This window comes from Gadus morhua, chromosome 15 (assembly GCF_902167405.1).
Source record: "Gadus morhua chromosome 15, gadMor3.0, whole genome shotgun sequence".
Classification (NCBI taxonomy): Eukaryota; Metazoa; Chordata; class Actinopteri; order Gadiformes; family Gadidae; genus Gadus; species Gadus morhua.
The window spans coordinates 11,220,137-11,246,653 of NC_044062.1; the positions used below are offsets into that span (position 1 = coordinate 11,220,137).

Below are 26,517 nucleotides of genomic sequence, written 5' to 3' on the forward strand. Positions count from 1 at the left end.
TGTTGTCAAGAAATATTCTTTAATTTTCAAAATGTGCAATGGCTTGCCTTGAGCAGAAAGTGCACGGTTAAGGCATGAAGTGTAGAACTAAACAAAAACAGCAAAACTACGAAGAAGACATAGCTCCGAAACCACTCCCTAAATGAGTCAAGTAAATATATCTTCCAAATGAACCTAACCCTAAACATTAAACAGCAAATTGTATTATTTTCAACCGATGTCTGAAAAAAATCCTACGTCAAAAACTCATGAGGCTCATGACGTCCCTCTCATGAGGCCTGAGGGGAGACCACAAGTTGGAGGACCTTCTGTCTCCTGAGGGGAGACCACGAGGTGGAGGACCTCCTGTCTCCTGGCGGAGCTCCTCAGTCCAGGCAGTGGTCCAGGTGGGCCAACAGCTCCCGGTGCTGGCTGGACCGGTACTGCGCCCGGCAGCCCGGGCACTCCAGGAAGCTCTGGTTCAGGGTGCCGGGGGTGCGAGGGGAGCCGCAGCGGTCTGGAGCAGCGCCGCTGGTCTGGAGCCCGCTGGCGTCCTGATGGTGTCTCTGCTAAAGCACGCATGGAGGAGGCAACGATGTCAGGCACATGGACGCTGCTGCTGCTGCTGGCTGCCTCAGCCTGGAGGCTCTTGGTAAAGTGATCATTGAACCTCAAAGTGCTTTTCCTGATGAAATTAAGGTAAATAACGGTGTATCCTATTGCCTAACCAGGCCTCTTGCGCACTTTTCTGTAATGCTTATTAGCAACTATACCGTATTTGTTTTTATTTAACCAAGGTGCTTGCATTTTCCATCTTGGAGTACATCTTAACCTAACTTATCTTGGCCTTTCATCCGTCTTCACTGACCTCTGCCGCTGTGGTCTTACTGGTTTTCCGTAGCTCTTTGAGGAGTCTGTACAGCTGTTTCTGTAAATTGAGACAGTCGCGTTTCTCCTCCTCCAGGTCTCTGGCCGACATCTGAATCTTTAATGGAGAAAATAAGGAGATAAGAGTGTGTCAAGCAGAAGTAAAGGAAAATAATAATAGTAATAATAAAAAAAAAGAATTACACACATTTGACATAAAAAATCGGAAAATCTGCAAAAAATAATAAAGAAGAAGGATATACGTATATACAGTATGCATATATAAATGTAATCACAGAAAATAAAGGAAAACATTAAGTTAAGGTAAACATTATTATTCTTGCATATTCTATAGATGTAAAAAGGAAAGATTCCAGGGGGAAATGTGCCAGGTACAGAGGGGGTTAACATCAATGTGGTCGTGTATTGGACATGTCTGGGGGATCGTTGATTGGCTACGAGAAACAGGAGGATATGTGAAGGTTGAACCAAGGTCAGAGGATGAGCTAACATACTGATAGAGTTCAGCAGAGGAAAACCCAGAAGCAGCTGATCCTCTAATAGGGTTTCATTACAGTAGATGGATTAGCGGCTACCTCTAGCGCTCAGTCTAAAACTAAACACTTTATCTAAGGAAGGGATAATTAAGATGGCAGGTCTAGGGGAGTGAGAGTGGAACTGTGTGTGTGTGTGTGTGTGTGTGTGTGTGTGTGTGTGTGTGTGTGTGTGTGTGTGTGTGTGTGTGTGTGTGTGTGTGTGTGTGTGTGTGTGTGTGTGTTGGCTACCTGCTGCTCCAGAATCCCAATCTTCCTGTGATCGTCTTGGTGATTCAACACTGTATTTTGAAGGACATTCACCTGTGAGGGGGAAACACAGGGTAGTGCAGTCTCCTAAATCAGGCTTTAGATTCTTATGTCTGTTCTATCAAATATTAAATCTGTGTGAAGAGGGCGTTTTATTTCTTTCGCTTCATATTTGTTTCGACCTGTTATATTGCTGGAGGCAGGGATCTGCGAGTGCTTGATTGGCCAATACAAACCCGGCCAGCAGCAATTACAAGTGTAAGCTAAACCCGTTCCTGATCCTAACTATTAACTTACAGATTAACTTATATCTATTCCGAATTTGAGTTTATTTAGATATATGCGGATGCTAGACACCAATATACTAAATACTATATGGAGGCTTTCAGTGTTTTTTCTTGTTCCCCTGATCACTTCATGTATTAAGTAAAGAAATTATATGCATTTATTTTCCGACCTAAAGCGAGTCCTTGTCATGATACGAACGGGAGCAGAGAACCTGGCCATTCACACCTGTAGCTGGAGCTCAGCAGACTGATGCTTCTCCTCATCCAGTTGCTGTCGGAGGTCTTCTGCCTGGGCCCTGAGTGCTCTCTCTCTCTCCCCGCCCTGACTCTTCTCTTCCTGGGCACGCTTCTGGCTCCTCAGCCTCTCCACCTGGATCTGTTCCTGGAGCTCCTGCACATGGAGCTGTTTCTTCTCATAACTGCACACACATGCACAAACACGCATACACGACAGCACACGCATGTTTGAGGAGTTTTTGTCCATCCAAAATGAACATTCTCTAATATTGTTTAGAAAACAGATAAAAAAAGTGCTATTTCACTTTGAAGTAATCCAGATATTGCTGGGCAGCCAGAGTGACCTGAGCATTCATATGAGACAGAGCTCCAGACGTCTTATGTATAAGCAGCAAACAACAAACATTGACACGTTGCTGTATTTGGGAGATTGTTTGTGTCACTCGCCTCCACTGCATCTTGTCCAGGTCTTCGTGAGCGACGTTTAGCTGCTCTCGAAGAGCCTCCAGCTCAGTCTTGGCCTTGAGCAGGAGTCTGTCATAGTGATCCTGCATCTGGCTCATCCTTTCCCTCTCTGAATTCAAAACTTGGTTTCAATGCTATGCCCTAATCGCCCCGCACATTGACTTTGATTACTCTTCTAAGGCATCAGATCGACCTACTACCTCACAGGCATTATTGCTTGTTCAATTCATTACTGTGATTGTCTGAGGGGGGGGGATTCAAGATGGAGTTACACATATTTTCGGCATTCTTTTTGATAGCTTGGGCCAGTATCAATATCGCGTACTCTACTGTCTCTGTCCCTCACCGTCTGAACGGGCCGCATTGTGCTGCTCTGACAGGGCTTGGTTGGCTTGGTTCAGCTGCTGCTTCAGACCGGACAGTTCGTCCAGCACGCCCCTTAAATAGTGCTCCCTTTGCTGGTCGTAAGCCAGCCACTGCTGATTCTTCTCCAAGGCCTGGGGCCATCCATCACAAGACAACAGCAAAAACAACAACACAAATAGTTTGACATTTTTTTGAAAGACATACAGGCTTGGCTCCAATCTTCTGCTCTTTTGACTCTCATGTGGGCTAATATCATGTCAGGTTAGGGTGTTAGGGTGTGGGTTCGAACCACGTCTACCTGTAGTCTTCCTTGAGCAAGCTGCCCTAACCTCTACCCTCTAATTAGGGTATAAATAAAATAAAAATGTATCAATGTCAGTCTCTCTGGAAGAAAGGGTCTGCCAAATGACATAATAGTATTCAATTCTCATAGGTTACAGATTATATCTTTGTCTATTGATAAAATGCTATCTATGCTTACATCTCTGAGCTGAATATGAGCAACTGTAGCAGAACAGGTGCTCTGGCCATCTGAATCGTAGTCCTGTGGAAAAAATGTAACATATAATAAGTTTACTAGTGTTACCCAGGTAGAAAAATACAGCAAATCTCTCAGCTAGTATCTATAAAAAGGGCTGTTGGCTAGTCAAAAGTACAGATTTTGGATGATAACAAATGCTGCCACCCAGTGTTAACACGTGGAATTATTCAGCTCAATAAGCGTACCTAAGCTTCATCACAATACCTGATGCCCCTTTACTGTCTTCTCTAAATCTTGACATCTCGTAGACATGGTTACCAGCTTGTTTTTAATTTCCACCATCTCGGTCTGCAGTGATTGCAAGAGTTTATCGTTGGGCTCCCTCTCTTGAATGCAGTTATCCATCTGGTCCTGGAGGCTGGCGTAAACCTCCTCCTCTTCTTGTGTCATACTCAGCTTGTATCTCAGCGTGTCAATCTCCTCATCTTTGGAGCTCAACTGTTGGTAATTCTTCTCTTTTATCGTTTCAAGAGAGAGGATTCTCTGTAAATATATCAAGTGACACATCGGTCATGTTACATGTCAGACAGATAACTGTAGAGACGTCAATGTGGCGAAGAAAAGTTAAAAGGTTTCTCTCCAATAAATGTTTATTTAGTTTAGATTCTCTTATAATATCATTACCCGTAGGAGGTGATTATACTCCATATCCACTGACGCAGCGTCCTGCCGTGTTACCTCGGTTTCCATCTCTTCGGGGTCAGACTCCTGAACACAGCCACACAGGTGGGATGTGAATAACATCTGTCACCTGTGGTCAATCACAAACCCAAACAACTACCCTAAATAGTAATATCATAGTAATTATATTATGTAGATATAATTATGTAATTACATTATGTATATATTTTTTGCAACAAGCTAAATCATCGTTGACTAACATTAGCTACCATAAGCTACAGTTGGGCAGATCATATTTATATTTATGTAGACATTAAAGATGATGGTAACTGGATTTCAAATCCAGGGAGAGTAACATGCTAGGTTTTTACATGCACTAAATTACCTGCAACACGATGTTTGAGGTTCTTCCCTGGTTTTCCTGAAGCTAGGTGTCGCTAAGGGTGGGGGAGGGTCGACCAAAACGCGAACCTACAGACGGTCTGGCACCTCTTGTACACCGTAGTCTATAAACGTAAATAGTTAAAAATAATATTACACCGCATTTATTAAATGATTTTAGTTTCAAGAAATCCAAATATTAGATAATGTAATAGATACAAAAATAGAGGAATTATTGATTGATTTAAGTAATAAATAATTAAACCCACAAACGAACATTACTAATTTAAAATTAGTTTCTTTTCGGGGTCACTTGGCTTTGTTAGACAGCCGTGGGGGTCGTCAGGAACTCCCCATCACCGTTAGGGGGCGCTTTAATGCAGGATGAAAATTGCTCCGATATTTGGGAAACGCAAAATATTCTACGTGACATCGGTCTACTTTAGTTAAAAAAAACAACAACACTACTGTGACCATCGTGTATCCTCTCCATTGTTGAGAGGAGACGTTGTCGTTGTTTTAGGCGATTCCTATCAAAATCGCCGCTGACAATTTATTTATCACTCATCAGCCTATATCAGACATAGGCCTATAAAAGCTGCAGGTTAGTGGAAGAGGAAGTCAGTCCCTCAATTAGAGGGAGCAATGTGTGTGTAAGCAATGTTTGTTTCTGTGTACGTGGATATATATTTCAATCACTACAATCCAGTTTAAAAAAATAAGCCAAGCTCTTACTGCCCTAGTGCCCTCTCTAGTGGTCTGCAGTCCCTGGTTCAGTGCCTCTTTTCACTGCGAGCCGCAGCGCTCAGTTTCCACCCCCAAGGCAGGCTCACTCGCATCAAGCGAGGCGACGTCTCCGAGTAAACCTTCTCTCCCCTCACATCTTCTGGGGCAAAGGAATATGTGTCTATAGGATTGGCACAATGCTGCGCGTCATTGTTGAGTCTGCGAGTAGCATCCCCAAAAGGAGTTTTGGGGTTCCAGATCCAATAGCTCGAGTTTTGTTTAAAGGTGAGTTTTCACTTACTTTTTGGATTGAAAATTAGTTTTTGTTTATGTTCACGTATAGTTTGCAACTTGTTGGCATCTTTAGCAACCTAGTTTACTACTTCTAGTTGATTTCTGGTTGTGTTAAAGCAATCCTAGCCGACTACATTGTTGTCTCGGCAGTGATTCATACACAAAAGGAAAACGTATCCTTATAAGGTGAGAACTGGGTCTTCCTTGGCACATATCCTGGACCTGAATCAGGCCCTATATATTTTGGTTTGGGTAAAATTTGTATTCAAATTATAAAGGATCATGCGATTACAGGTGATGTGACTGCAGATGAATTCGGTTGATAGTTGTTTTTTTTTGTGTACAGACTTTGAATACAAATAGGTCCACACTGATCGGTAGAACTGCGTTGTTTCTGTTCTTTTTACAGGCGAAAAAAAGAAAACAAAGACAATAGACAATGATTTGAATCCTGTTTGGAATGAAGTAAGTGATACATTTCATCAGTTAGATGCAGCATGCTTTATATTCATGGATTTAATTCAACACTGGCCAATCAATGTGTACACTTTCTTAGTTGTTTTATGGGTTATGTATTTATGTATGTATTGTAATGACAGGTACTTGAATTCGACCTGAAGGGTATTGCCTTGGACCCTTCCTCACATATAGACGTAGTTGTGAAAGACTATGAAACCGTTGGAAAAGACAAGTAGGTGTATCCACAGACAAACACACGCACACACACACACACACACACACACACACACACACACACACACACACACACACACACACACACACACACACACACACACACACACACACACACACACACACACACACACACACACACACACCAGCTAGTCATTCATGAATCATTGCAGAGGAAAATAAACAATTATTTGTGTACAAGTGTAACCAAGAAAGACAGTTCATGCGCTGTATATCTTCAATTAAATACACACCATGGGGATCACACTATGGTTATTGGTTGCATTATTACAACAACAAATGTGTAGTACCATAGTGCTACTTCAGAACGCAGTTTGACCTGGTACCAGGAAAGGTTCTGTCTTCCCTAAGCACCTTTCCTCCAAATCGCTACCTGTTCAGGCCTGCTGTGCCTTGGAAGGGAGCTGAGGTATAACATTGATATTTACATAGCAGTTCAACCCTTTTTTACCAAATAACTTTTGTATTGGCTGTATTGGCTGTATTGGCGTTTCCCTACAAGTATTAGACGTCTTAACTCTACATTAAAACAGTGGTCTTTGTTAGCGTTTTGGTTTGTGTAAACACATGATATGTCTGTAGAGAATAAGGTAGCTTGTTTGATTACAGTGAAAGTAGATGTAAATGTCAGGGAACCATGGTGGTTGTGGTTACCAGACTTCGGCATGTTAGCTGGCACAATTGAGGGATTTTTGTGTGTTGGGAATTGGGGAAGTAACTGTGTGTGTGTGTGTGTGTGTGTGTGTGTGTGTGTGTGTGTGTGTGTGTGTGTGTGTGTGTGTGTGTGTGTGTGTTTGTGTCTGTGTGTCTGTGTGTCTGTGTGCCTGTGTTTGGGAGAATGTGTTCATCCTTGTCAGTGTGGCCAAACTTTACAGGAGTTTGTGGTGGAAATTGTGGAATATAGGCTTTCTGCTTGGATTGTTAACTTTATGTGATAACATGTAGGCTATAAAAGTCATCCCACTTAAGTCGGCTTCAGAGGGTGTTCAGACAAGCTGCTGATGACTGTGCTGTGAGTGCTCTCTCATTGCTTTGCTCTAACAAGAACCTTCAAGTTTCATGTTGCAACTCTATATGCACCCAGTGTATGTATTTACCGTTTCTACACTGATATTCAACCCAACCATATTCCCCTTAAGATATTCAAGGACAATTCTTGGTTTACTCCATGCCCTATTCTTTCTCTGCCCATCCCCCCATCATCTCAGTTGCTATATCTGTTTAGCCTCCATGCTAGCTCTGGTGTACCAACGTCATGCCTGTGGCTCACTCTAATTGTTTCCATCCCTCTGTCATTTTGCCACGCAGCCTTTCATGCTAACACAGGCTTGTCTCTGGAAATCGGCTGGTCCTTTCCTCATGAAACATTGTGCGTGACATCATGTCATCTGTTCTTTAACGTCACGTCCCTATTATCCAAACAATATAATTCTGGTCTTTGTTATGGTGACAGGAAGTTAAGATCTATCTGTGTTTACAAGTAACTCGCTATCATAATCTGATCTGGTCCTCTAACATTTCTCTCCTATTGGATGGAACTTGAAGTTTCTCTTTTGGAAAATGTGAATTGATATTGTTAGGAAATCCCATGTGGTTGTTAATAACCCGCATATCTCTTCTGCTGAGCAAGGGGGGACTCTGGGTGTGTATTGGTTGCCATAGCTTTGGCTTAATAGTGGAAGTGAAACAGGGAAATGGGCAGTTCTATTAGCCAATAAAGAAAACTTTGAATCACAGAGTTTGGGTGTTTCTCTGAATAAAAGAGAAACAAAATCAGAACATATTTCTACATTTTATATTAAGATGTTCATAAATGAGGTACTTTGTTTAATCTGGGTGTATTTTATTTATTAAGATTTAACACTTTTCTCATTGATTTTAAGATTCATTGGCTCTGCAAAAATTTCCTTGAGAGATCTAGCAAGTGGTCAGGCCACCTCCCTCCCATTCAAGAATGTTCCCCTGGTCAATGAGAAACAGCAAGCCATCGGGGTAATCAATCCATTCAAAAAGTTACCTACTCTCCTTTGAATAATTCAAACAACTATCGTTTGGTTATAATTTTACAAAAACATACATTTATCTTTCTTTCAGGCGGCCATTAATTTGGTCGTTGGGTACGAGCCCCCTGCTGGCACCTTTCCAAACTCCACCAACGACCAGCCTGATGGGGAGGTGTCTTACGGGGACCCTGGTGAGTGTACCATGGTGAACGTGGAGGTGGGATTCACCTCTTATCATTTCAGGCTTGGATTTTGGATCTCTTCATACACAATGTTTACCAGAGCTAGTAGTCTTTAACAGAGAGTTTCCATAGCCGTAGAGGTTCTAGATGCACACGATGCTCGCGAGTTCAAACATTGATGCGTGTAACGCTGTGAAAAGTTGTAGAATGGCAGGGATTCTGCTTGGAGTACACATTTGATCACATTTAGCATTTTATTATTGTTGATTATGTACTTTTTCCTCCACGGGAGATGGTGAGGATGAGGAAGAGGGTGTGGAGAACACAGAGAAAGGTTTACAGCCGGGAAGTAATCAGGGAGAGCCTGCCAGGCCGAGGCAGAACCCCAACCCAGGCCAGAAGACCACACGCCACAGCACCAAGAGACGCAGGGCCCTGGCCAACAAGCCTCAGGACTTCCAGGTATTGTGTGCGTTTTGACTCTCTCAAAACGCAACCGTTGTTATCACGTTTGACAGCGTTTGAGGGGACTCACTGTCGCTCTGCTACATCCAGATTCGTGTCCGGGTTGTCGAGGGTCGACAACTTCCTGGCAATAACGTCAGGCCGGTGGTGAAGGTGAATGTGTGTGGAGAGACCCACAGGACACGAATCAGAAGAGGAAATAATCCCTACTTTGACGAGGTAACCTCCTCCCAGAAGTTCCCCATCCAACAAAAACCTTGCCAAACCGATATTTTTCCTTTCTCTTTCCATTGAGAAGATAACATACTCTTGTCACAATGCTTCTTTTTTTCTTGCTTGTCTTTAGTCCTTGCTTTTTGACTTCTCTTTGTTCCTGTAGCCTCCATAACAACCTGATAAGGCTTTCTGTCCTAAGCAGCAGTGATTCATCTGAAACCCAAGGTCTGAAGTTAAATCCCTGTGCTTACTCTTGCATTTTGCAATCTTTTCTGCTACCTATTTGTTCCTTTACTTATCTCAATCTATGAAAAAGTCCAATGTATGTTTAAGTAGTAAGTTACGTGATGTATTCCAGACCCAGACTTCCAACTTTAAGTAATCAAGTTTTTATGTACTTCAGATGTTCTTCTACAATGTCAACATGCTACCCTCTGAGCTGTTCGACGAGAACATCATATTTCGGGTTCGTACCATCGTTCCTGTTCAAATACTTTACATTTATCTCATATGTTCTTTACAACATTGGTGGTTGATGTATGATGTATGGCCAATGATCTATTGCTAATAGCTGACTGTGGTTCCTCACAGGTCTATGATTCCCACTCCCTCAGAGCAGACAGCTTAATGGGAGAGTTCAAGGTATTCAAGTCCCTTTCATTTTTGTGTAAAAGCATTACCAAAGCGGTTTTACTGCCGGACATTTAATCCCTTCTACAAATTACTTTTTGAATTATTAATGATTCAAACACCATTCTCTCTGATTAATTGAAATGATTATGCTTTTCTTTATGGTCACCCAGCTTGATGTTGGGTATGTCTACGACGAACCTGGTCAGTACTTTCTCTGTATAAAATGTTTAACCTATTTATTTAACAAACATAATTAGACAATTGCTTCTCTAAAGTGTGTTTACAAAAATGTCATTGAGTACAAGGCATACCAACATTTTATTTTGTTTTCTCCAGCTCATTCAGTGCTGAGGAAATGGCTTCTGTTGAGCGATCTGGAGGACTCGAGCTCTGGGCCCAAGGGTTACCTGAAAGTCAGCATCATCCTCGCGGGGAACGGAGATGAACCGCAGGTGTGACATCCTCCCATTCTGGGTCAACTACCCTCTGATGAACACAGATACAACAAGACGCGATACAACTTACAACGCTCCTTAAACCCTCACCTTACCATCACCCCCCTCCTCTCCTCTCTCCTCTCTCCCCCCCCCCCTGCCCCTTTTCTCCTCTCGTCCCCAGACTGAACGCCGGGAGGTGAACGATGAGCAGGATGACATAGAGAGCAACCTCCTGGTGCCGGCTGGGGTGACCCTGCGCTCGGCCAGCATCAGCCTCAAGGTGTACCGGGCTGAGGACATGCCTCAGAGTGAGTGACTGTTGGGTTCAACTGGGCACTGAAGAGCTGAAGATTAGTCCCAGGCAACCTATTCAACTAGCATAAGGCTATTCATAACCTGTAAGCTCTAAGCAACATGACATCTAATCTTGCTACGTAGTACCATGATTTTCTCTACCCTGCCATGATCCATATCCACCACATATTGATAAATAATAATAAAAATCTACATACATTAACAAGAATTGACCACAGACAGCAACACAACTAGCAGCATGGGCTGGATCATTTGTTCACTTTGTGATAAAAAAATATTGCTGTTTATCATAACTGTTATTAATAGACGGAAGCCAGTATAAATGTACAACAAAACTGTCTTATTTTTTCTCTTACAGTGGATGATGCATTTATTCAGACGGTCAAACAGGTTTTTGGAAAGGATGGCGACAAGAAAAACTTGGTGGATCCATTTTTTGAGATGAGCTACTCTGGGAAAAAGGTTTTTAGCAAATTAAACAAATCGTTATATGTGTGCATATTTTGTTTCCACATACTGAATTTATTCAAAATGATGCTCATTGTGTTCTAGTTGGGCACCAAAATCGTAGAGAAAAATGCAAACCCTGAGTGGAACCAAGTCATGAATATTCAGGCCAAGGTAAAATAATTGTTTGCCTATGGAAAGTACATGTTAAAAGCACCTACTACACATGATAAATGCATCTAATACTGCTTTTTTAATTTACAGTTCCCATTCATGTCTGAGTGCATCAAGTTGACTGTTTTTGACTGGTAAGACCTAGAGACATGTACAAGTTGTCTGTGTGTGTGGCTGTGTGTGTGTGTGTGTGTGTGTGTGTGTGTGTGTGTGTGTGTGTGTTTGTGTGTGTGTGTGTGTGTGTGTGTGTGTGTGTGTGTGTGTGTGTGTGTGTGTGTGTGTGTGTGTGTGTGTGTGTGTGTGTGTGCGTGCGTGCGTGCGTGCGTGCGTGCGTGCGTGCGTGCGTGCGTGCGTGCGTGCGTGCGTGCGTGCGTGCGTGCGTGCGTGCGTGTCTGTGTCTGTGTCTGTGAGCGCTTATATGTTGCGTGCAAATGTTTTATTACTTTTTTCAGGGATCGTCTTACCAAAAATGACGTCATAGGAACAGCTTTTTTGAATTTGAGCAAAATAGCCTCATCTGGGGGGGAAATTGAGGGTGAGAGATCACCTTTTAAGATTGTTTACAATTCTAGAATCATGAATCGATCTTCATTTTGACCATCTAATACTTTATGGATGATGCATGCTGTATTTATTACTTGTATTATTCCCTCTGTTTGAAATAGAACCTCAGGCTGAGAATACCAACACACTTTCATCTGAATGTAAGAAGTTATGATTTTATTTTGATGTATTTTGATGAAAGGGAAAAACATTATAGTCTCATTTGACAAGCTACGACCCGGGTCTAAACTAATTGTGTATCACACAATCAGTTGAATCCTTAAACTCAACTTAACTGTCAACATGTTTGACTGTGAGTTCGAACAACGATTGAATCTCCTGTGCTTGTGTGCACCCCAGTGAGCACGGCCGAGTCCGAGGTGGGCTTCCTCCCGGCCTTCGGTCCGTGCTACATCAACCTGTACGGGAGCCCCAGGGAGTTCAGCGGCCTGCCTGACCCCTACGACGAGCTCAACACGGGCAAGGTACCATGCAGACGCAGTCATCCCACTGAATTCAGAAGCAGGTTATTATTGAGTCTGTGGGGGGGTGGGAGAGTCTTTGCTTGAGGATGCCTACTGGGTTTGACTGCGAACACCGAGGATCAAACCCAAAAAAGGTTTGAGCTGGGGGTCCAACACCCGAACCAAAAGACTGTCCTGCTCTCCCAGGTTGGATTGCCCTCGACCATAACATACCTGTTGTCATCCTAGACCAGGGGTTCTCAAACTTTTGACAGCTGAGGGCCAATTTAGGAACCCAAAATTTGACTGAGGGCCCCCAAAGGAGGTGGGAAACGCCGTCAGTATCCCAGTGGTGAAAAAAAAGTCCCAGTCCCAGTCCCTCACCAGCTCCTTAATGATCTGTATCTGAATTCACTTTCAAGTAGCTCTCGATCAAAGAATCTGTGTCCCTAATACTTATCCCTGTTTGGTTATCATTGCAATATTGCCATCTGTTTGATGATTGTGTTTTCCCGCCCAGGGGGAAGGTGTAGCCTACAGAGGTCGGGTGCTCGTCGAGCTGTCCTCCAAGCTGGACGAGAAAGTGGACAAGAGAGTGGAGGACATTTCCAGCGATGACATCCTGTTGGCGCAGGTGAAGAGAGACAGACCTCCTCTCTTTTGTCCTTGTGCTCGCTGTCTTGTTCGTATTTCATTATGAGGCCATTAAAGCTGCTGTAGGGTAAGAATTGACAGTTGTTAAACTGAGCCGGCTTCTGTGTGTGAGTTTCTTTCACTCCAGCTCTGGTGGCGTTATGATCTTGTGATGTGATTGAAGGGCAAGATGGATTGCCAAAACCAATCAGTGAAGAGGGGCCCTGATTGGCTAGAGCTGGAAGCTATCAAATTCTAAACTTGTCTCATACAGAGGCAGGCTTGCAGTCAGAGAAAAGATATTCTTACATTTCACTCACTAATATCTGAAGGAGAGCTATGGCATTTCCAACTAATAATGCTCAAAGTATAAGCGTTGACCTAACCCTTACCTCCATCATGATAGCTGACCCTCTCCCTTTTGTCAGAAATACCAGCGGAAGAGGAAGTACTCGCTGTGCGCCGTCTTCCACAGTGCCTGCATGCTCCAGGAGCCCGGCGAGCCCATCCAGTTTGAGGTCAGCATCGGTAACTACGGCAATAAGCTGGACACCACCTGCAAGCCCCTGGCGTCCACCACGCAGTTCAGCTACGGCGTGTTCGACGGTGAGAGAGCGTTTCCGTTGTGTTCTACTTTTTTTTTTTTTTTTTTCTTGTTAACCGTTTGCAGACGACTTGCAGCCTTTATTTAATTTATTTTAGAGGTCCTTTAGATACAGGTTATTTAGGATGAATGGTCCAGCTAGGTAAGGGGTGACCTCTGCTCAACGAGGACTACTGGTAGGCTTCAGACATTGTGGATTAAAACAAGGATTTTCATAGTTCCCAATCTCATGACTCAGTTTATAGAGTTTATTGTGTGTGAATGTGTGTGTGTGTGACCCATTCCCAATCCCGCCCATAGGTAACCACTACTATTACCTTCCCTGGGCGGACACTAAGCCTGTTGTGATCCTCACATCTTTCTGGGAAGACATCAACCACCGCCTGGACTCTGTCAACGTCCTCCTGCTCATCGCAGAGAGACTTGTGAGAAGTGACGACTTGATAAACCAATCCCATTCCCTGTATTCTCACTTTTCCCTACATTTGTATTCGTCGTTCATACTTTGAACCCAGATTATTTTATGCTTATTGTTTCCAGGAGGACAACCTCACCTCATTGAAGACGGCCATCTTGGCCAAGGAGCCTGAGTCCCGTCTGGTGGAGATTTGGCTGAAGCTCGTAAATCACACGATCGAAGACCTCAGCAGGTAGGGCCTTCAGAGCCCGAGTGGTCCTTCCTGTACTGGACACCTTTCAAACTGCGGCTCGGCAACCAGAAGAGGCTCAGAGCACGGGAGTTATTGGATCACGGGATAGAAATATTATAATAGCTCAAATATCTAGGATATACTGTAAATACTTGTCTGTCATGTCTGTTTAATTTGATCATTGCTATATTTCAAGATTGAAAATCAAGAGGGAAATTTAAACCGTTTTCAATTAGGTACATGAGTCAATATTTTGATTTATTTGATTGATTCATAAATCCATTGATCCCTTCCTGAACGTCCCTTCAGTTTCAAGCTCCCTGTGATGGAGGGCCAGGCCAACCTGACCGCCCTGGACCTGCAGATCAAGAAGCTGCGAGACGCGTCGGTGGCGAGCATCAGACAGATGGCCCAGCGCATGAGGCAGGAGGCCACCGACGTTAAGGCCACCGTCAGCGAGTTTGAGGACTGGCTGGAGCGGCTCAAGCAGTTGGCAGAGGAGGTCAGTGATAAGAACAACCAGGGGAACCGAACTCAATTTAAATCAAAACAACACAATTTCTGTAACTGTATCCTCCCTAGAATCAAATGAATCCATTCATAGGTTAAGGGTGCAGTGTGTAGGATTTTGCAGTGAGGTTGAAGATTTAAACCAACTGCATCCCGAATACCGAATGACAGCCAAGTCCTTTCTGCCTGATGCCACTGCATTCTTCACACTGATGACACAGTTTAATCGAGGTTGGAAGGTTTGCAGGCAGAGCAGTTGTTTCCTGCTGACATGTCAGTGCAATCTTGAGTGTGTGTGGTGATGGCTGGTTTATACTGTCTGCAATGATGCCCAATGCACACAGTATAAGGGGATACTGTAAGTGTTTTACTCAGTCAAAATACTAAAAAGGATAATATATTGTGCTCTGTATAATCAGCAGTTTGTGTATGGATTGGAGACAGGAGAAGGAGGGCTGTGGGAAAGATGTGATTGAGTGAACACCAAATAACCACAGTGACTCAGGTCGTATTCACTGTTGTAACTCCAACGTTGCCCGTCGCTTCAGCCTCAGAACAGTTTCCCAGACGTGATCATCTGGATGATGCGCGGGGAGAGGCGGGTGGCCTACGCCCGTGTCCCGGCCAATCGGATCCTCTACTCCACCATGGGGGAGGAGGCCTGTGGGAAGTTCTGTGGGCGGACCCAGACCATCTTCATGCAGGTAACCAGACGCTAGCTCTATCTAGTCATTTAGCAGACACTTTTATCCAAAGGGACTCACAGTGAATGCGGTTAAGGTAGGAGGTTAGGGGTTAGGGGTTAGCTATCTTGCTCAAGGATACCCACATGTTGTGCTGTGGACCACGGAGATCAACCCAGCATCCTTCGTCGGAAGTCAAAGAAAAACCTTGCCACCACTACACTATCCTAACCCTACTCATTACAACCAATATATATATATGTGATATAAAATATATCACAATGTACAATGCTCAACGATAAAGAGACGATAATCTTCAGCTACTAACCAAGCAAGTCTTTCCTCTCGCCTTTTATTTTGAAATGGTCAATTACCATTTACAATTCCATAACATATCTATTGATTGATTGATTGATTGATTGATGAATTGATTAGTAACTTCCCCCTTCCCTCCACCCAGTATCCAATGGACAAGGACAAGGGCGTGAAGATCCCGGTGCAGCTGCGGGTCAACATGTGGCTGGGTCTGTCGGCTCATGAGAAGAAGTTCAACAGCTTCGCCGAGGGAACCTTCAGCGTGTTCGCAGAAATGGTAGCCAGCTCTAGAGCTGTTCTTTGTTCTGTTAACCATACTGTAAAGTAGTTGTTAGACGCCAGTTAGCAATCAATTAGCAAACACTTACACGCTCAATTACCCAAAGTGACAGTCCAAGGTATTTTTCTTTAGATACATAATTCATTGAGGGAAACCTCTTCAACCTGGACCCTAGTATCCAGGTTGAAAACTCCTGAAGTCATCCTTTAATAGGATGGCTTGCCTAGGAATGCAGATAGACATCGGGGTTCGAACCCAGAACATTGTGACTGGGAATCCACCCTAACCCTAACCACTAGTCCGTCCCGCTCTCTCACGGCAGTATGAGAACCAGGCCAAGGTGATCAGGAACTGGGGCACCACCGGCCTGGTCGGCCGCCACAAGTTCTCGGACGTGACTGGGAAGGTGAAGCTGAAGCAGGAGCGCTTCATGCCGCCGCGAGACTGGGACTGGGAGGGAGACTGGTTCTTTGAGCCCGAGAGGTGGTCAGTACGATGTCACCGCCGCCGCCCGCGTGCATGTCCGGGCTTGTGCCCACCTCCTAAGTGCATAACAGTGGGCCGCTGTCGTGGTTGTGTTTCGGCATGCAGCGCTGAGGAATGCTTTGCATTCTGGCATCAGATTTCAGATTAAACAGCAGAACCCAAATCGGTGCTTGGGCAAGGAAATACTTTAAGGCAAAAAAGATTTAAGTACAATCAAAGGAAACTAATGGGCGTATTATCGGCATTTGCCCTAAGCGCCCTCCTTCTACGTCTGTTTACATTCTCCCATCAGCAGTCATGTAAATATCACTTGTTCTCTAAACTTCCTGTTCCTAGCATGTTTGCTCTAGCCCACTCATACATCTCAAATGTTATGCCTTGTATGTGTGTGTGTGCGTGTATGTGTTTGTGTGTGTGTGCGTGTGTGTGTGTGTGCTCAGCCTGTTGACAGAAGCAGATGCCGGCCACACAGAGTTCACAGACGAAGTGTTTCAGAACGAGACGCGTTTCCCCGGGGGTGAATGGGCACCGGCCAGCGAGCCGTACACAGACGTGGTAGGAAGACCGTCCTATAGGGACTGTGTAATCAAATACCAGCCACATTAAGTGGAACGGCCTGCTATTTTCAAACAACGGATAAATACGCCTGGTGCCGATTGCGACATCAAAAAAAAAAACCATTGCCCTCATTAGTTTGGGATTTGCATTCTCCATTATTCCAAATAGGACTAATTAGTGTTCAAACTTGTCCGAAATTCCCATTCATTTTACAGAGCATAATAAGTGCTTTCTTATATAAGAACATTTTAGCAATCCAAAATGATGAGCAAGCCAAAAATGTGCACATTCCTTCCAAAGTGAGTGTGTAAACCCCAGAAAATATGGTTGTTGCATTTGGCATCTAGACAGCCATTCAGCCTGGAACAGGCTGTGGCAAGTAATTGTTCATGTTGATTAAGTGCAGGCTTTTGCACATAGGCAAATGAGGGAGGGACCTGACTGCAACACACCAGTGCTCTGAACACACTGCTTTAAAACAGTGGACCTCCTAGTGTTTACTTACATACCAGAATGATAAGATTACTATTTAAAAATATAGCACGTAAATAGTATTCCTAACCCTCATATGTAATTACAGTTTTTCCTGAGTTTACAGTAACCATAACAAGAAGCGTCTGTAAGAATGTGCCAGCTGTTCAAATGAACTATAGCTTGCTGTCTCTGTCTGGGGTGTTCATCCAGAATGGAGAGCAGGCTCAGAGCCCAGGGGAGATGGACTGCCCCCCCGGGTGGATTTGGGAGGACGAGTGGAGCTACGATGTCAACAGAGCTGTGGACGAGAAAGGTCAATAAAACCTCCAACCCATCCAATCTTTTCTTCAGATGCTGATAGAGCACAATTAGGTTTGCTGCAGTAGCTTGAATTCATCAAGTGATGACAATTTCCGCAAAAAAAAGCAAAAAAAAAAAATGTATGGTTAGGTTAGGTACGGTTAATTAAAACGGTTAGGCGGGCTAGTGAGCTTTGTTGGTTACATACGTTCTTGGGTGACGCAACAAATATGAACCAAAAATAGCGCTCTGGGCTTTATACGGTATGTATTTGTGGCCCTTTTCATTTTTTCTTTTTGCCACCAGGCTGGGAGTATGGAGTCACCATTCCCCCCGAAGACAAGCCCAAATCCTGGGGGGCCGCAGAGAAGATGTACCACGTCCACCGGAGGAAGAGGCTGGTACGGCCACGCAGACGGACATCGGACGTCATGCCCACCATAGAGGTGAGGCCGGCAGAGGGAAGGAAGGAAAGAATGTAAATGTTAGGAAAGCAATGGAGAGTAAAGGAGGGAACTTTGAGGTAAGCAATGGAAAGTAAACAAGGGATCTTTGAGATTAGTAAAGGAAGGTCAACGAGGGAGCTTTGAGGTCAGTAAGGAAAGTCGAGGAGATAACCTTCATGCCAGCAGAGGGAAGTAAAGTTGAGAACATTGACACAAGAAAAGTAAAATGTAAGATAAGTGTTTAGCCCTGCAAAGGAAAATAGGGGGACAATTCAGAGGTTTGTTAAGGAAAGGAAATTGTTGTTAGCAGCAGAGGCAACTAGAAGAGCGACTTGTTGTTGTTGTTGTTGATTGTGCCACCCTTCACCTTTTTGTTTCGATTAAAGAGACGGACATCTGGAGACGACTGGGAGTACTCCTCTCTGATTGGCTGGAAGTTCCACAGGAAGGAGCGATCATCAGACATGTTCCGGCGGCGACGTTGGCGAAGAAAGATGGCTCCCTCAGACCGCATGGGGGCTTCGGCCATCTTCAGGCTGGAAGGGGCCCTGGTGGGTAGCTAGCTGATATGACAAAATAAATATAGACGTTGGTGCTATGGTGCCACATTCCTTGGTGACTGTGGTTCTCTGTTTTTCTGAAATCTATTGGCATGACTACAGAATGAAAATGTGTGGTAGGAGTCATATCCTGTTATTATTCCCCTTCATTTGCCCTCTTCCTGTTCATAAATGGTGGCACACTATACTACTAGTCGACATTTCTCCAGCAAAGCCAGTTTGTTTATCTTGCTCCTACACTTGGTGTTTCGAGCAGCAGTTTCCGCTTGTTTGATGAAGCCATTTCTCCATTAAGCCAGAACTCTGTGTTTTGTTATCTAGGGTGTTGACGTTGACGAGAAAGCCAGCAAGGCAGACGCGACAAAACTGTTTGGAGCAAACACTCCCAATGTTTCCTGTAATTTCAGCCGTAAGTGACCCACAGGCCTGAGCCACGCTCAGTATCTCGCAGGAAATGAAGACCACTGACCCCCTTTTCCTTTTTTAACTATTCCATATTCATATGTGTGTATGTGAATGCATAACACTACTCTATATGTGTATGCATATGCATATGTTTATTTAAATGTGAACATTTACTTGTATATTTATTATGCAAATGCATATCAATATATATTTGCGTATGACCATGTCTACTGTTGTATCAGAAACTGTTAATTAGCCGAGTAACTTTGGAATGAACATACAGTACAAGTACTATGTCATAGTGCAATGACATATATATATAGCACTCCACTGCTATATGTATATGTACCCAGGTATACATCTTTAAGACGTCTATTGTTCCTTCCAGGGTGCTACAGGTACCATCTCAGAGTGTACGTCTACCAGGCCAAGACGCTCTGTGCCATGGACAAAGACAGCTTTTCCGGTAAGAAGTACAGGAAGAGCCTCTTGACTCTGCAATAACAACACGATCCCACCAGAGCAGTAGATCATCAAAGTGTCACCGAGCTGAAACACAACACGTCCCGCTCCGATCCGTCTCCCTTCAGACCCCTACGTCCACGTATCCTTCCTGAACGTCAGCAAGACCACCGAGGTGGTGAGGTCCACCCTTAACCCCACCTGGGACCAGACGCTGATTTTCGAGGACGTGGAGGTCTACGGAGACCCCAAGACCATCGCCCGCAACCCCCCCGACGTGGTGATGGAGCTGTACGACAGCGACCAAGTGGTGCGTGAGGACAGCACACGTCTGAATGTTTACAGCCCTACACATTCTGACACGAACCACGAGTCTGTGGACACAAAGTTTGATGGCAAATTCAGCTTTTAGCCCTTTTTGTATTGTGTTAAACTGTTGTGGACAGACAGGCTTGTGGTTAGGGTGTTTCGACTGCCAGCCGAAAGGTTTGTGGTTCGATTCCCCCTAATGTCCACAGTACCTGCCTGTAGGCCTCCTTGAGATGCAACGTATGCTCACACCCCAATTCACCCGCTCATGGGTGAATTAAAATAGATCACTAAGTCACTTTGGATAAACGCGTCCGTAAATGCGTCCGCTAAACGGCTCGGTGTGTCGCTGTGCAGGGCAGAGACGAGGCCCTGGGTCGCTGCACGTGCCCTCCCATAGTGAATCTGAACCCCGCTGTGGCCATCAACCCCAAGCTGCTGTGGTACCCGGTCACCAAGAAGGGCCGTGACGCAGGACAGATGCTGGTGGCGGCTGAGCTGCTGCTGAAAGACGGGGTGAGGACCTTATAAGGTGCTGGGGGAGTAAGACGGAAAGAATGTGGATAGGGGGAGTAGTTAATGAAGTAGAGATGACACGAATACATGGGCGGTGAGGAATGGAGGGAGGGAGGGAGGTGGCGGGAAAGGGAGGGGGTGAGGGAAGGCTGGGAGGAAGATGGAAACTAATATAGGAACAACGGAAGGCTGGACAAAAGAACAGAAGAAAACATTGATTGAAAAATACAATGTAATAATTGTGTTACATACATTTCAAAATCTGTATTTTAAAACGATGATGTGTAAAACCTTTGATTGAAGAAATGTGGATGAGATGTGGACACCTGTGCTTCCAGGTGAAGGAGGGAGATCTCCCCCTTCTCCCCCCGGTGAAAGGGGACAGCCTCTTCATGGTTCCTCAGGGAATCAGGCCTGTGGTGCAGCTCACCGCCATAGAGGTAAGCCCCGGAGCCACACCACCCAGCTATTCAACCAGGTTCCCACCAGACACATCCAGACAAGACCAGACCAACCCTCTGGTTCAGGACAGGAGATAAGGGAATCGGATTCAGAGCTCTTTTTTCAGCTTTTTGCAATTCACCCAATTCCCCCTACCTTTTCTTAGTATTACTTCACTTCTTTTATAATCCAGGTCAAGTTTATTTAACCTTGAATTTACAAACAAGGGCAAAGTAGTGCTGTGAATGCTATCTCCCTTTAGTCAACTATATCTTATCTTCATTTTTTTTTTTGCGTTTCTATTCTTTGAATTGCTCCGTGGTTTAGTAGTCATCGGGTGTACCTCTGTGCCTCCCGGCTCCACAGGTCCTGACCTGGGGCTTAAGGAACATGAAGACCTACCAGCTGGCCAGCGTCTCCTCCCCCAGCCTGGTGGTGGAATGCGGCGGCGAGGTGGTGCACACCGCCGTCATCAAGAACTTCAAGAAGAACCCAAACTTCCCCGGCTCCGTGCTGCTGCTCAAAGTGGTATCGCTCGTTCCCATTTCAACACATCACGATGACTCACCCACCACTGGTATAACAATATCGTCTTTCAGATTTCCCCACTGGTGATTTCTGTTCCTGTTTTTCCTCCACCAGCTTTTGCCTAAACAGGAGATGTACACCCCACCCATTATTCTGAAAGTGGTGGACCACCGACCGTTTGGCAGAAAGCCCGTGGTCGGTCAGTGTACCATCGACTCCCTGGAGGAGTTCCGCTGCGACCCGTACCTCAACAACAATGAGATGGTCATGTCTGCCAAAAGTAACCACAACACACACACACACACACACACACACACACACACACACACACACACACACACACACACACACACACACACACACACACACACACACACACACACACACACTCTCTGTATCTCACTCTTTTTCACTGACTCACTCAGTTCATCACTCACACACACACATGGAATTGCACCCCATGCACCACAAACACACACACATACACACCAACACTACCACTTACACACACACACACACACACACACACACACACACACACACACACACGCGACCATATACACATACCAATGAACACACATACACACACACACACACACACACACACACACACACACACACACACACACACACACACACACACACACACACACACACACACACACGCACACACACCCCAAATGCACATACGCATGTACCTATGCTCACAAAGTATTCACCTGATGATGTGCATGTTTTGTAGTGGCGATGATTTCATCTGCCCCAGGCGATGTGGTCATAACCATCGAAGACAGACCCATTGTAAGAGCTGAGGTCAGTAATAATTTCCAAAACATCAACACCTCAACACAGCAATAATAATAATAATAATAATAATAATTAAGTTCTCATGGACTTCCTCTCCGTTTGTTCCACTGTACACAGATTCAAGAAGAACAGGTGGATATTCCCTATTGTTTCTTTTGTATTGTCACCTTTTGAAATTCATAGGCTGTGTTTTTGAACACTTCCCTTTATTTCTTGCTCACTTCCTGTTTCAGCAGGAAGATACGGTGGACTGGTGGAGTAAGTTCTATGCATCCATAGGAGAGAAGGAGAAGTGTGGTCCTTACCTTCAAAAGGGATATGACACCCTGCAGGTGCATACCACAGAATACTGTTGTCATCTATTTGCATGACGTGCAATTTTAAAAATTATAGTTTTTAAACTAACACGTTTGTGATTCATTGTGTGTGTGTGTGTGTGTGTGTGTGTATGTGTTTGCATATGTGTGTGTGTGCGTTTGTGTGTGTATTTGTGTCTGTTTTTGTGTGTGTATGTGCGTATGTTTGTACTTATGTGTCTGTGTGTGTGTGTTTGTGTATGTCTCTGTGCACGTGGTTGCATGTGCGTGCGTGCGTGTGTGTGTTTTTCTTTGCCTGTGTGTGTGTGTGTGTGTGTGTGTGTGTGTGTGTGTATGTGCGTGTGTCTACCCCAGGTGTATGACTGTGAACTTGAAGACGTGCCCGAGTTCTGTGGGCTGACAGACTTCTGCCGCACCTTCAAACTGCAGCGAGGCAAGATGGAGGATGAGGATGAAGACCCGTCCGTGGTGGGAGAGTTCAAGGTGCAACGAGTCTCCATGTTGTGTAGTTAGAAAAGCATATTCATATATCCCTTTTTCCCTTACATTTTAATCGTTACTGCCCCCTGGTGGAATATATAAAGAATTTAAATGAGGCTAAATTGAATTATCCTGTAGAAAAACAGCCTTATACCTTGTAAACAGATCTGTGCCTAGAGACTCAACATGTTAAATTGTATATTATGTAAATGTATGCTATGTTATGTTATAAGCTTACTGTGTGTGATTAACCAGTATGGATCAGGTTTAAGACCTTTGTAGTGCAAAGACATATCTGAACATAATGTCTAACATTGTGTATATAGAGATTATCAAGTGTGTTTGGTTTAGATATTAATACAAGGACAAAACAAGAGGCTACAATTCAAACAGACACAAAGAAAGTAAGGGATAGGAGAACTTTATGTTCTCCTGTAGGTAGTGTATGGCATGAAGCAACAGGAGAAGAGAGCTTGATTCCAAGAGCAGTGACCGCTGGTTGATAGTGTGGGAGTATGAAAGGAGGAAAGAGATTCTAGAGTGCTAATGGAGCAATGATGGTTGATGTGAAGTTCTCAGCAGCTGGAGGATCAGCGACTGCTATAAAGTTGACTGAACTTGAGGTTCTTGGAAATAGTAAAGGCGACGCCTTGAAGTACATTTTATAGACTCCATGTTAACAAATGTTTAAAGATATAAAATAAATAACAAAGTATAATAATTCCCCCGCCCGCACGCACGCACACACACACACACACACACACACACACACACACACACACACACACACACACACACACACACACACACACACACACACACACACACACACACACACACACACACACACACACACACACACACACACACGACAAAGAAGTGGGCACAGACAGGTTGTAGACATCGGAGTTTCAACCCAAAAGCTTGCGATGCACAAGCCCTATATAAAGCACCCTGCCTCCATAAAGGACCTGTTGCCTGGTTTATGCCACAGGGCTCCTTCCGGGTGTACCCGCTGTACGAGGACCCCGGGATGGCTGCTCCTCCACGCCAGTTCAGGGAGCTGCCCGAGAGTGGGCCTCAGGAGTGCCTGGTCAGGATCTACGTGGTGCGCTGCTCTGACCTGCAGCCCAAGGATAACAACGGCCTGGTGAGGGCCCCCTATAGTGTCACACACAAACGGTCACGGCTAATGCAAACCAATAGCCTCTACTGTTAGTCTTAGCTGAATCTGAATTCCATTTCAACAGCTCATTATTTGCACGAAGATTTTTGTTGTTGATTTGTGCAAATATGTTGCTTAATAAATGGATATCTTCATTTGTCTCTGTATTTAAGAGAGTGCGTTAAAGGTTCAACTATCTCTGTTCCCATCTCAGTGCGACCCCTACATTAAGATTAATCTTGGGAGGAGAACAGTAGATGACAGAGAAAACTACAAACCCAACACACTCAATCCAGAGTTCGGCCGGTAAGACAGCGAGTGCATATCAAGAAAAATAATCAACACATTATAATTTGTGTTTCTTCATATACTCATTCAATTTTGGATTCTTTTGTGTATTTTGCCTCCGAAAACTTATATTTGGGTTTGTGTGGGTTGAAAGCACAACTGAATGTCTTGTTTTGTTTCTGTGAATCCAGGACGTTTGAGATGTCCTGCTTCCTCCCCCATGACAAGGATTTGAAGATCGCCGTCTATGACTTCGACCTGCTGAGTCGGGACGAGAAAGTGGGCGAGACCATCATCGATCTGGAGAACAGACTCCTCTCGCGCTTCAGCTCTTACTGTGGCCTTCCACAGACCTATTGCATGTAAGCTCATAGTGTTGTTACACACACCAAGTCTAGACATGTATCTTCAAACGGATAGGCTGCCGCTCAACCAACTATTATCACTGGATCACTGCAATGCATTGGTAACCCATGAAAAAAAAATAAACAGTGGCATTTAGCAAGACCTCAGCCTGACGTGTTGAGACGAAATACAATCAAAGTGGATTTTCTCCTTTCTCACGCAACTGAAGCAAAGTTAGAACAATGATCAAAATTGGAGTAGCGCCAAACAAAGTGCTGCACGGCCTAGTCTAAAACAACAAGCCCAGGAGACAGCGTATGTGTAAGCATGAGTTTCCCTACAGCTCAGGGAGCAACCAGTGGCGGGACCAGCTGAAGCCGTCTCAGATCCTGCAGAACCTGGCCAGGCTTAGGGGAATTCCTCCCCCGGGTTTACAGATGGACGGCAGCTCTCTGTCCTTTGAGGGGAAGCAGTACAGCCTGATGGACTTTGGTGGGCATATTAACACTTGAGGCATCCTTAAATTATAGAAGGATAACTCCCATGGTCACACTACTACTACTTGTTTTACAAACAATTATACACTGATGTTGACTTTACTTTCACTTTCACTTTCAGTTTTGTTGTCTAAAGGGATTCTTTGAAAAACGTTTGTTTCCTTGTACTTTTGCAGAGGCCAATAAGGTTGAACATCAGCATCTTGGCCCACCGAAGGAAAGGCTGGCCCTGCATGTCCTCAGGAACCAGGGGTTGGTACCGGAGCATGTGGAGACCAGGACTCTGTACAGTTCTTTTCGGCCAACACTATCCCAGGTTAGACACGGATACCCACTCACGCACGCATGTACGCAGGAATGCATGCACATACGCATGCACAAACACACACACACACACACACACACACACACACACACACACACACACACACACACACACACACACACACACACACACACACACACACACACACCCCCCCACACACACACACACACACAGATAAAGAAAAACAAGTGGTTGTTTAACACAATGTAAAAATGGACATAGATTCTGTATGTGTGCTATAGTGTTACATTTAAATGTAACATTATTTCTTCCCTATTTTCAGGGGAAAATTCAAATGTGGGTGGACATCTTCCCCAAGAGTCTTGGCGTGCCTGGGCCGCCGTCTGACATAGAGCCGCGAAAAGCCAAACGGTATGAATACCCAAACTACAAAATAATGTCATGGATGTTATTTGATATGGGCATGGACGTACAGTACCTCAAATAACGGTGTGATTGTAACAGGTACCACCTGCGGACCATCATCTGGAACACAACAGATGTCATACTCGACGAAACAAGCATCACTGGAGAAAACATGAGTGACATCTACGTTAAAGGGTACATGATTGTGTCAATCCAAAGAAAGCATTATTACACTGTGTGCTTACCCCTAATTATTACACTAACCCCTATCATAAACATTGCTTTGGTTGAGTAAAATACTAATAGTATATTCAATTTGGTGGAATCATCTCTGTGAGCACAGGAATTCTTAACTGAGTGAACCGTAATGGACATTTCTTTAAGACATGACTTTCTAGAGATACTAAGACAAGGCGAGCTCTGAGTTACTATGTTTAGTAAACACTTCACAGTTTCTGCCGTGCATACCAGCCTTGGTGAGGAAAGCCACTTTTCTGCACTTTTATGGCTATAACATAAACCATACATCCTGGATGGCCGAAGGGAGTTGAGGCATCCTTATCAGCAGCTTATCATCAGCAGCTGCTGCTCACTTCAGCATTTCAGC

At 44.5% G+C, this 26,517-nt stretch overlaps 2 protein-coding genes across 8 annotated transcripts in view; one reads left to right on the forward strand and one right to left on the reverse strand.

Annotated features, from left to right (window-relative positions):
* On the reverse strand, positions 1 to 5,417 carry LOC115560096 (centrosomal protein of 55 kDa). Of its 4 annotated transcripts, none has more exons than XM_030379408.1 (11): positions 5,283 to 5,417; positions 4,552 to 4,672; positions 4,170 to 4,253; positions 3,750 to 4,028; positions 3,486 to 3,548; positions 2,985 to 3,135; positions 2,621 to 2,747; positions 2,163 to 2,355; positions 1,632 to 1,703; positions 848 to 964; positions 1 to 548 (listed from the first exon to the last, which is right to left on the reverse strand). In XM_030379408.1, exons 3-11 carry the CDS (start codon positions 4,233 to 4,235, stop codon positions 366 to 368), a joined length of 1,251 nt encoding a protein of 416 aa, XP_030235268.1. In that variant the 5' UTR covers positions 4,236 to 4,253; positions 4,552 to 4,672; positions 5,283 to 5,417; the 3' UTR covers positions 1 to 365. The 4 variants fall into 4 exon arrangements, with proteins under 4 accessions (XP_030235268.1, XP_030235269.1, XP_030235267.1 ...); XM_030379409.1 differs by having other exon boundaries at positions 3,804 to 4,028; positions 4,170 to 4,296; XM_030379407.1 differs by having other exon boundaries at positions 1 to 545; positions 4,170 to 4,296.
* Positions 5,335 to 26,517, forward strand: part of myofl (myoferlin like) — a 23,141-nt gene continuing 1,958 nt past the window's right edge. Inside the window, exons 1-48 of one of the 4 annotated variants that reach the window (XM_030379391.1) lie at positions 5,335 to 5,558; positions 5,977 to 6,032; positions 6,167 to 6,258; positions 8,165 to 8,273; positions 8,376 to 8,475; positions 8,759 to 8,928; positions 9,022 to 9,150; positions 9,551 to 9,613; positions 9,739 to 9,789; positions 9,951 to 9,981; positions 10,117 to 10,232; positions 10,399 to 10,525; positions 10,891 to 10,994; positions 11,085 to 11,153; positions 11,244 to 11,287; positions 11,606 to 11,688; positions 11,819 to 11,857; positions 12,057 to 12,181; positions 12,681 to 12,794; positions 13,222 to 13,399; positions 13,698 to 13,822; positions 13,938 to 14,047; positions 14,357 to 14,549; positions 15,106 to 15,261; positions 15,701 to 15,832; positions 16,158 to 16,321; positions 16,762 to 16,876; positions 17,564 to 17,666; positions 17,960 to 18,099; positions 18,486 to 18,650; positions 18,981 to 19,068; positions 19,453 to 19,530; positions 19,655 to 19,836; positions 20,193 to 20,351; positions 20,690 to 20,791; positions 21,159 to 21,320; positions 21,435 to 21,600; positions 22,063 to 22,133; positions 22,245 to 22,259; positions 22,361 to 22,459; positions 22,799 to 22,927; positions 23,919 to 24,074; positions 24,304 to 24,395; positions 24,569 to 24,739; positions 25,066 to 25,214; positions 25,396 to 25,535; positions 25,828 to 25,916; positions 26,010 to 26,105. In XM_030379391.1, coding sequence (XP_030235251.1) covers positions 5,471 to 5,558; positions 5,977 to 6,032; positions 6,167 to 6,258; positions 8,165 to 8,273; positions 8,376 to 8,475; positions 8,759 to 8,928; positions 9,022 to 9,150; positions 9,551 to 9,613; positions 9,739 to 9,789; positions 9,951 to 9,981; positions 10,117 to 10,232; positions 10,399 to 10,525; positions 10,891 to 10,994; positions 11,085 to 11,153; positions 11,244 to 11,287; positions 11,606 to 11,688; positions 11,819 to 11,857; positions 12,057 to 12,181; positions 12,681 to 12,794; positions 13,222 to 13,399; positions 13,698 to 13,822; positions 13,938 to 14,047; positions 14,357 to 14,549; positions 15,106 to 15,261; positions 15,701 to 15,832; positions 16,158 to 16,321; positions 16,762 to 16,876; positions 17,564 to 17,666; positions 17,960 to 18,099; positions 18,486 to 18,650; positions 18,981 to 19,068; positions 19,453 to 19,530; positions 19,655 to 19,836; positions 20,193 to 20,351; positions 20,690 to 20,791; positions 21,159 to 21,320; positions 21,435 to 21,600; positions 22,063 to 22,133; positions 22,245 to 22,259; positions 22,361 to 22,459; positions 22,799 to 22,927; positions 23,919 to 24,074; positions 24,304 to 24,395; positions 24,569 to 24,739; positions 25,066 to 25,214; positions 25,396 to 25,535; positions 25,828 to 25,916; positions 26,010 to 26,105 — 5,435 coding nt within the window. In that variant the 5' untranslated portion in view covers positions 5,335 to 5,470. The remainder of the gene's footprint in view (positions 5,559 to 5,976; positions 6,033 to 6,166; positions 6,259 to 8,164; positions 8,274 to 8,375; positions 8,476 to 8,758; positions 8,929 to 9,021; positions 9,151 to 9,550; positions 9,614 to 9,738; positions 9,790 to 9,950; positions 9,982 to 10,116; positions 10,233 to 10,398; positions 10,526 to 10,890; positions 10,995 to 11,084; positions 11,154 to 11,243; positions 11,288 to 11,605; positions 11,689 to 11,818; positions 11,858 to 12,056; positions 12,182 to 12,680; positions 12,795 to 13,221; positions 13,400 to 13,697; positions 13,823 to 13,937; positions 14,048 to 14,356; positions 14,550 to 15,105; positions 15,262 to 15,700; positions 15,833 to 16,157; positions 16,322 to 16,761; positions 16,877 to 17,563; positions 17,667 to 17,959; positions 18,100 to 18,485; positions 18,651 to 18,980; positions 19,069 to 19,452; positions 19,531 to 19,654; positions 19,837 to 20,192; positions 20,352 to 20,689; positions 20,792 to 21,158; positions 21,321 to 21,434; positions 21,601 to 22,062; positions 22,134 to 22,244; positions 22,260 to 22,360; positions 22,460 to 22,798; positions 22,928 to 23,918; positions 24,075 to 24,303; positions 24,396 to 24,568; positions 24,740 to 25,065; positions 25,215 to 25,395; positions 25,536 to 25,827; positions 25,917 to 26,009; positions 26,106 to 26,517) is intronic. The other 3 variants (XM_030379392.1, XM_030379393.1, XM_030379394.1) reach the window with 3 other exon arrangements.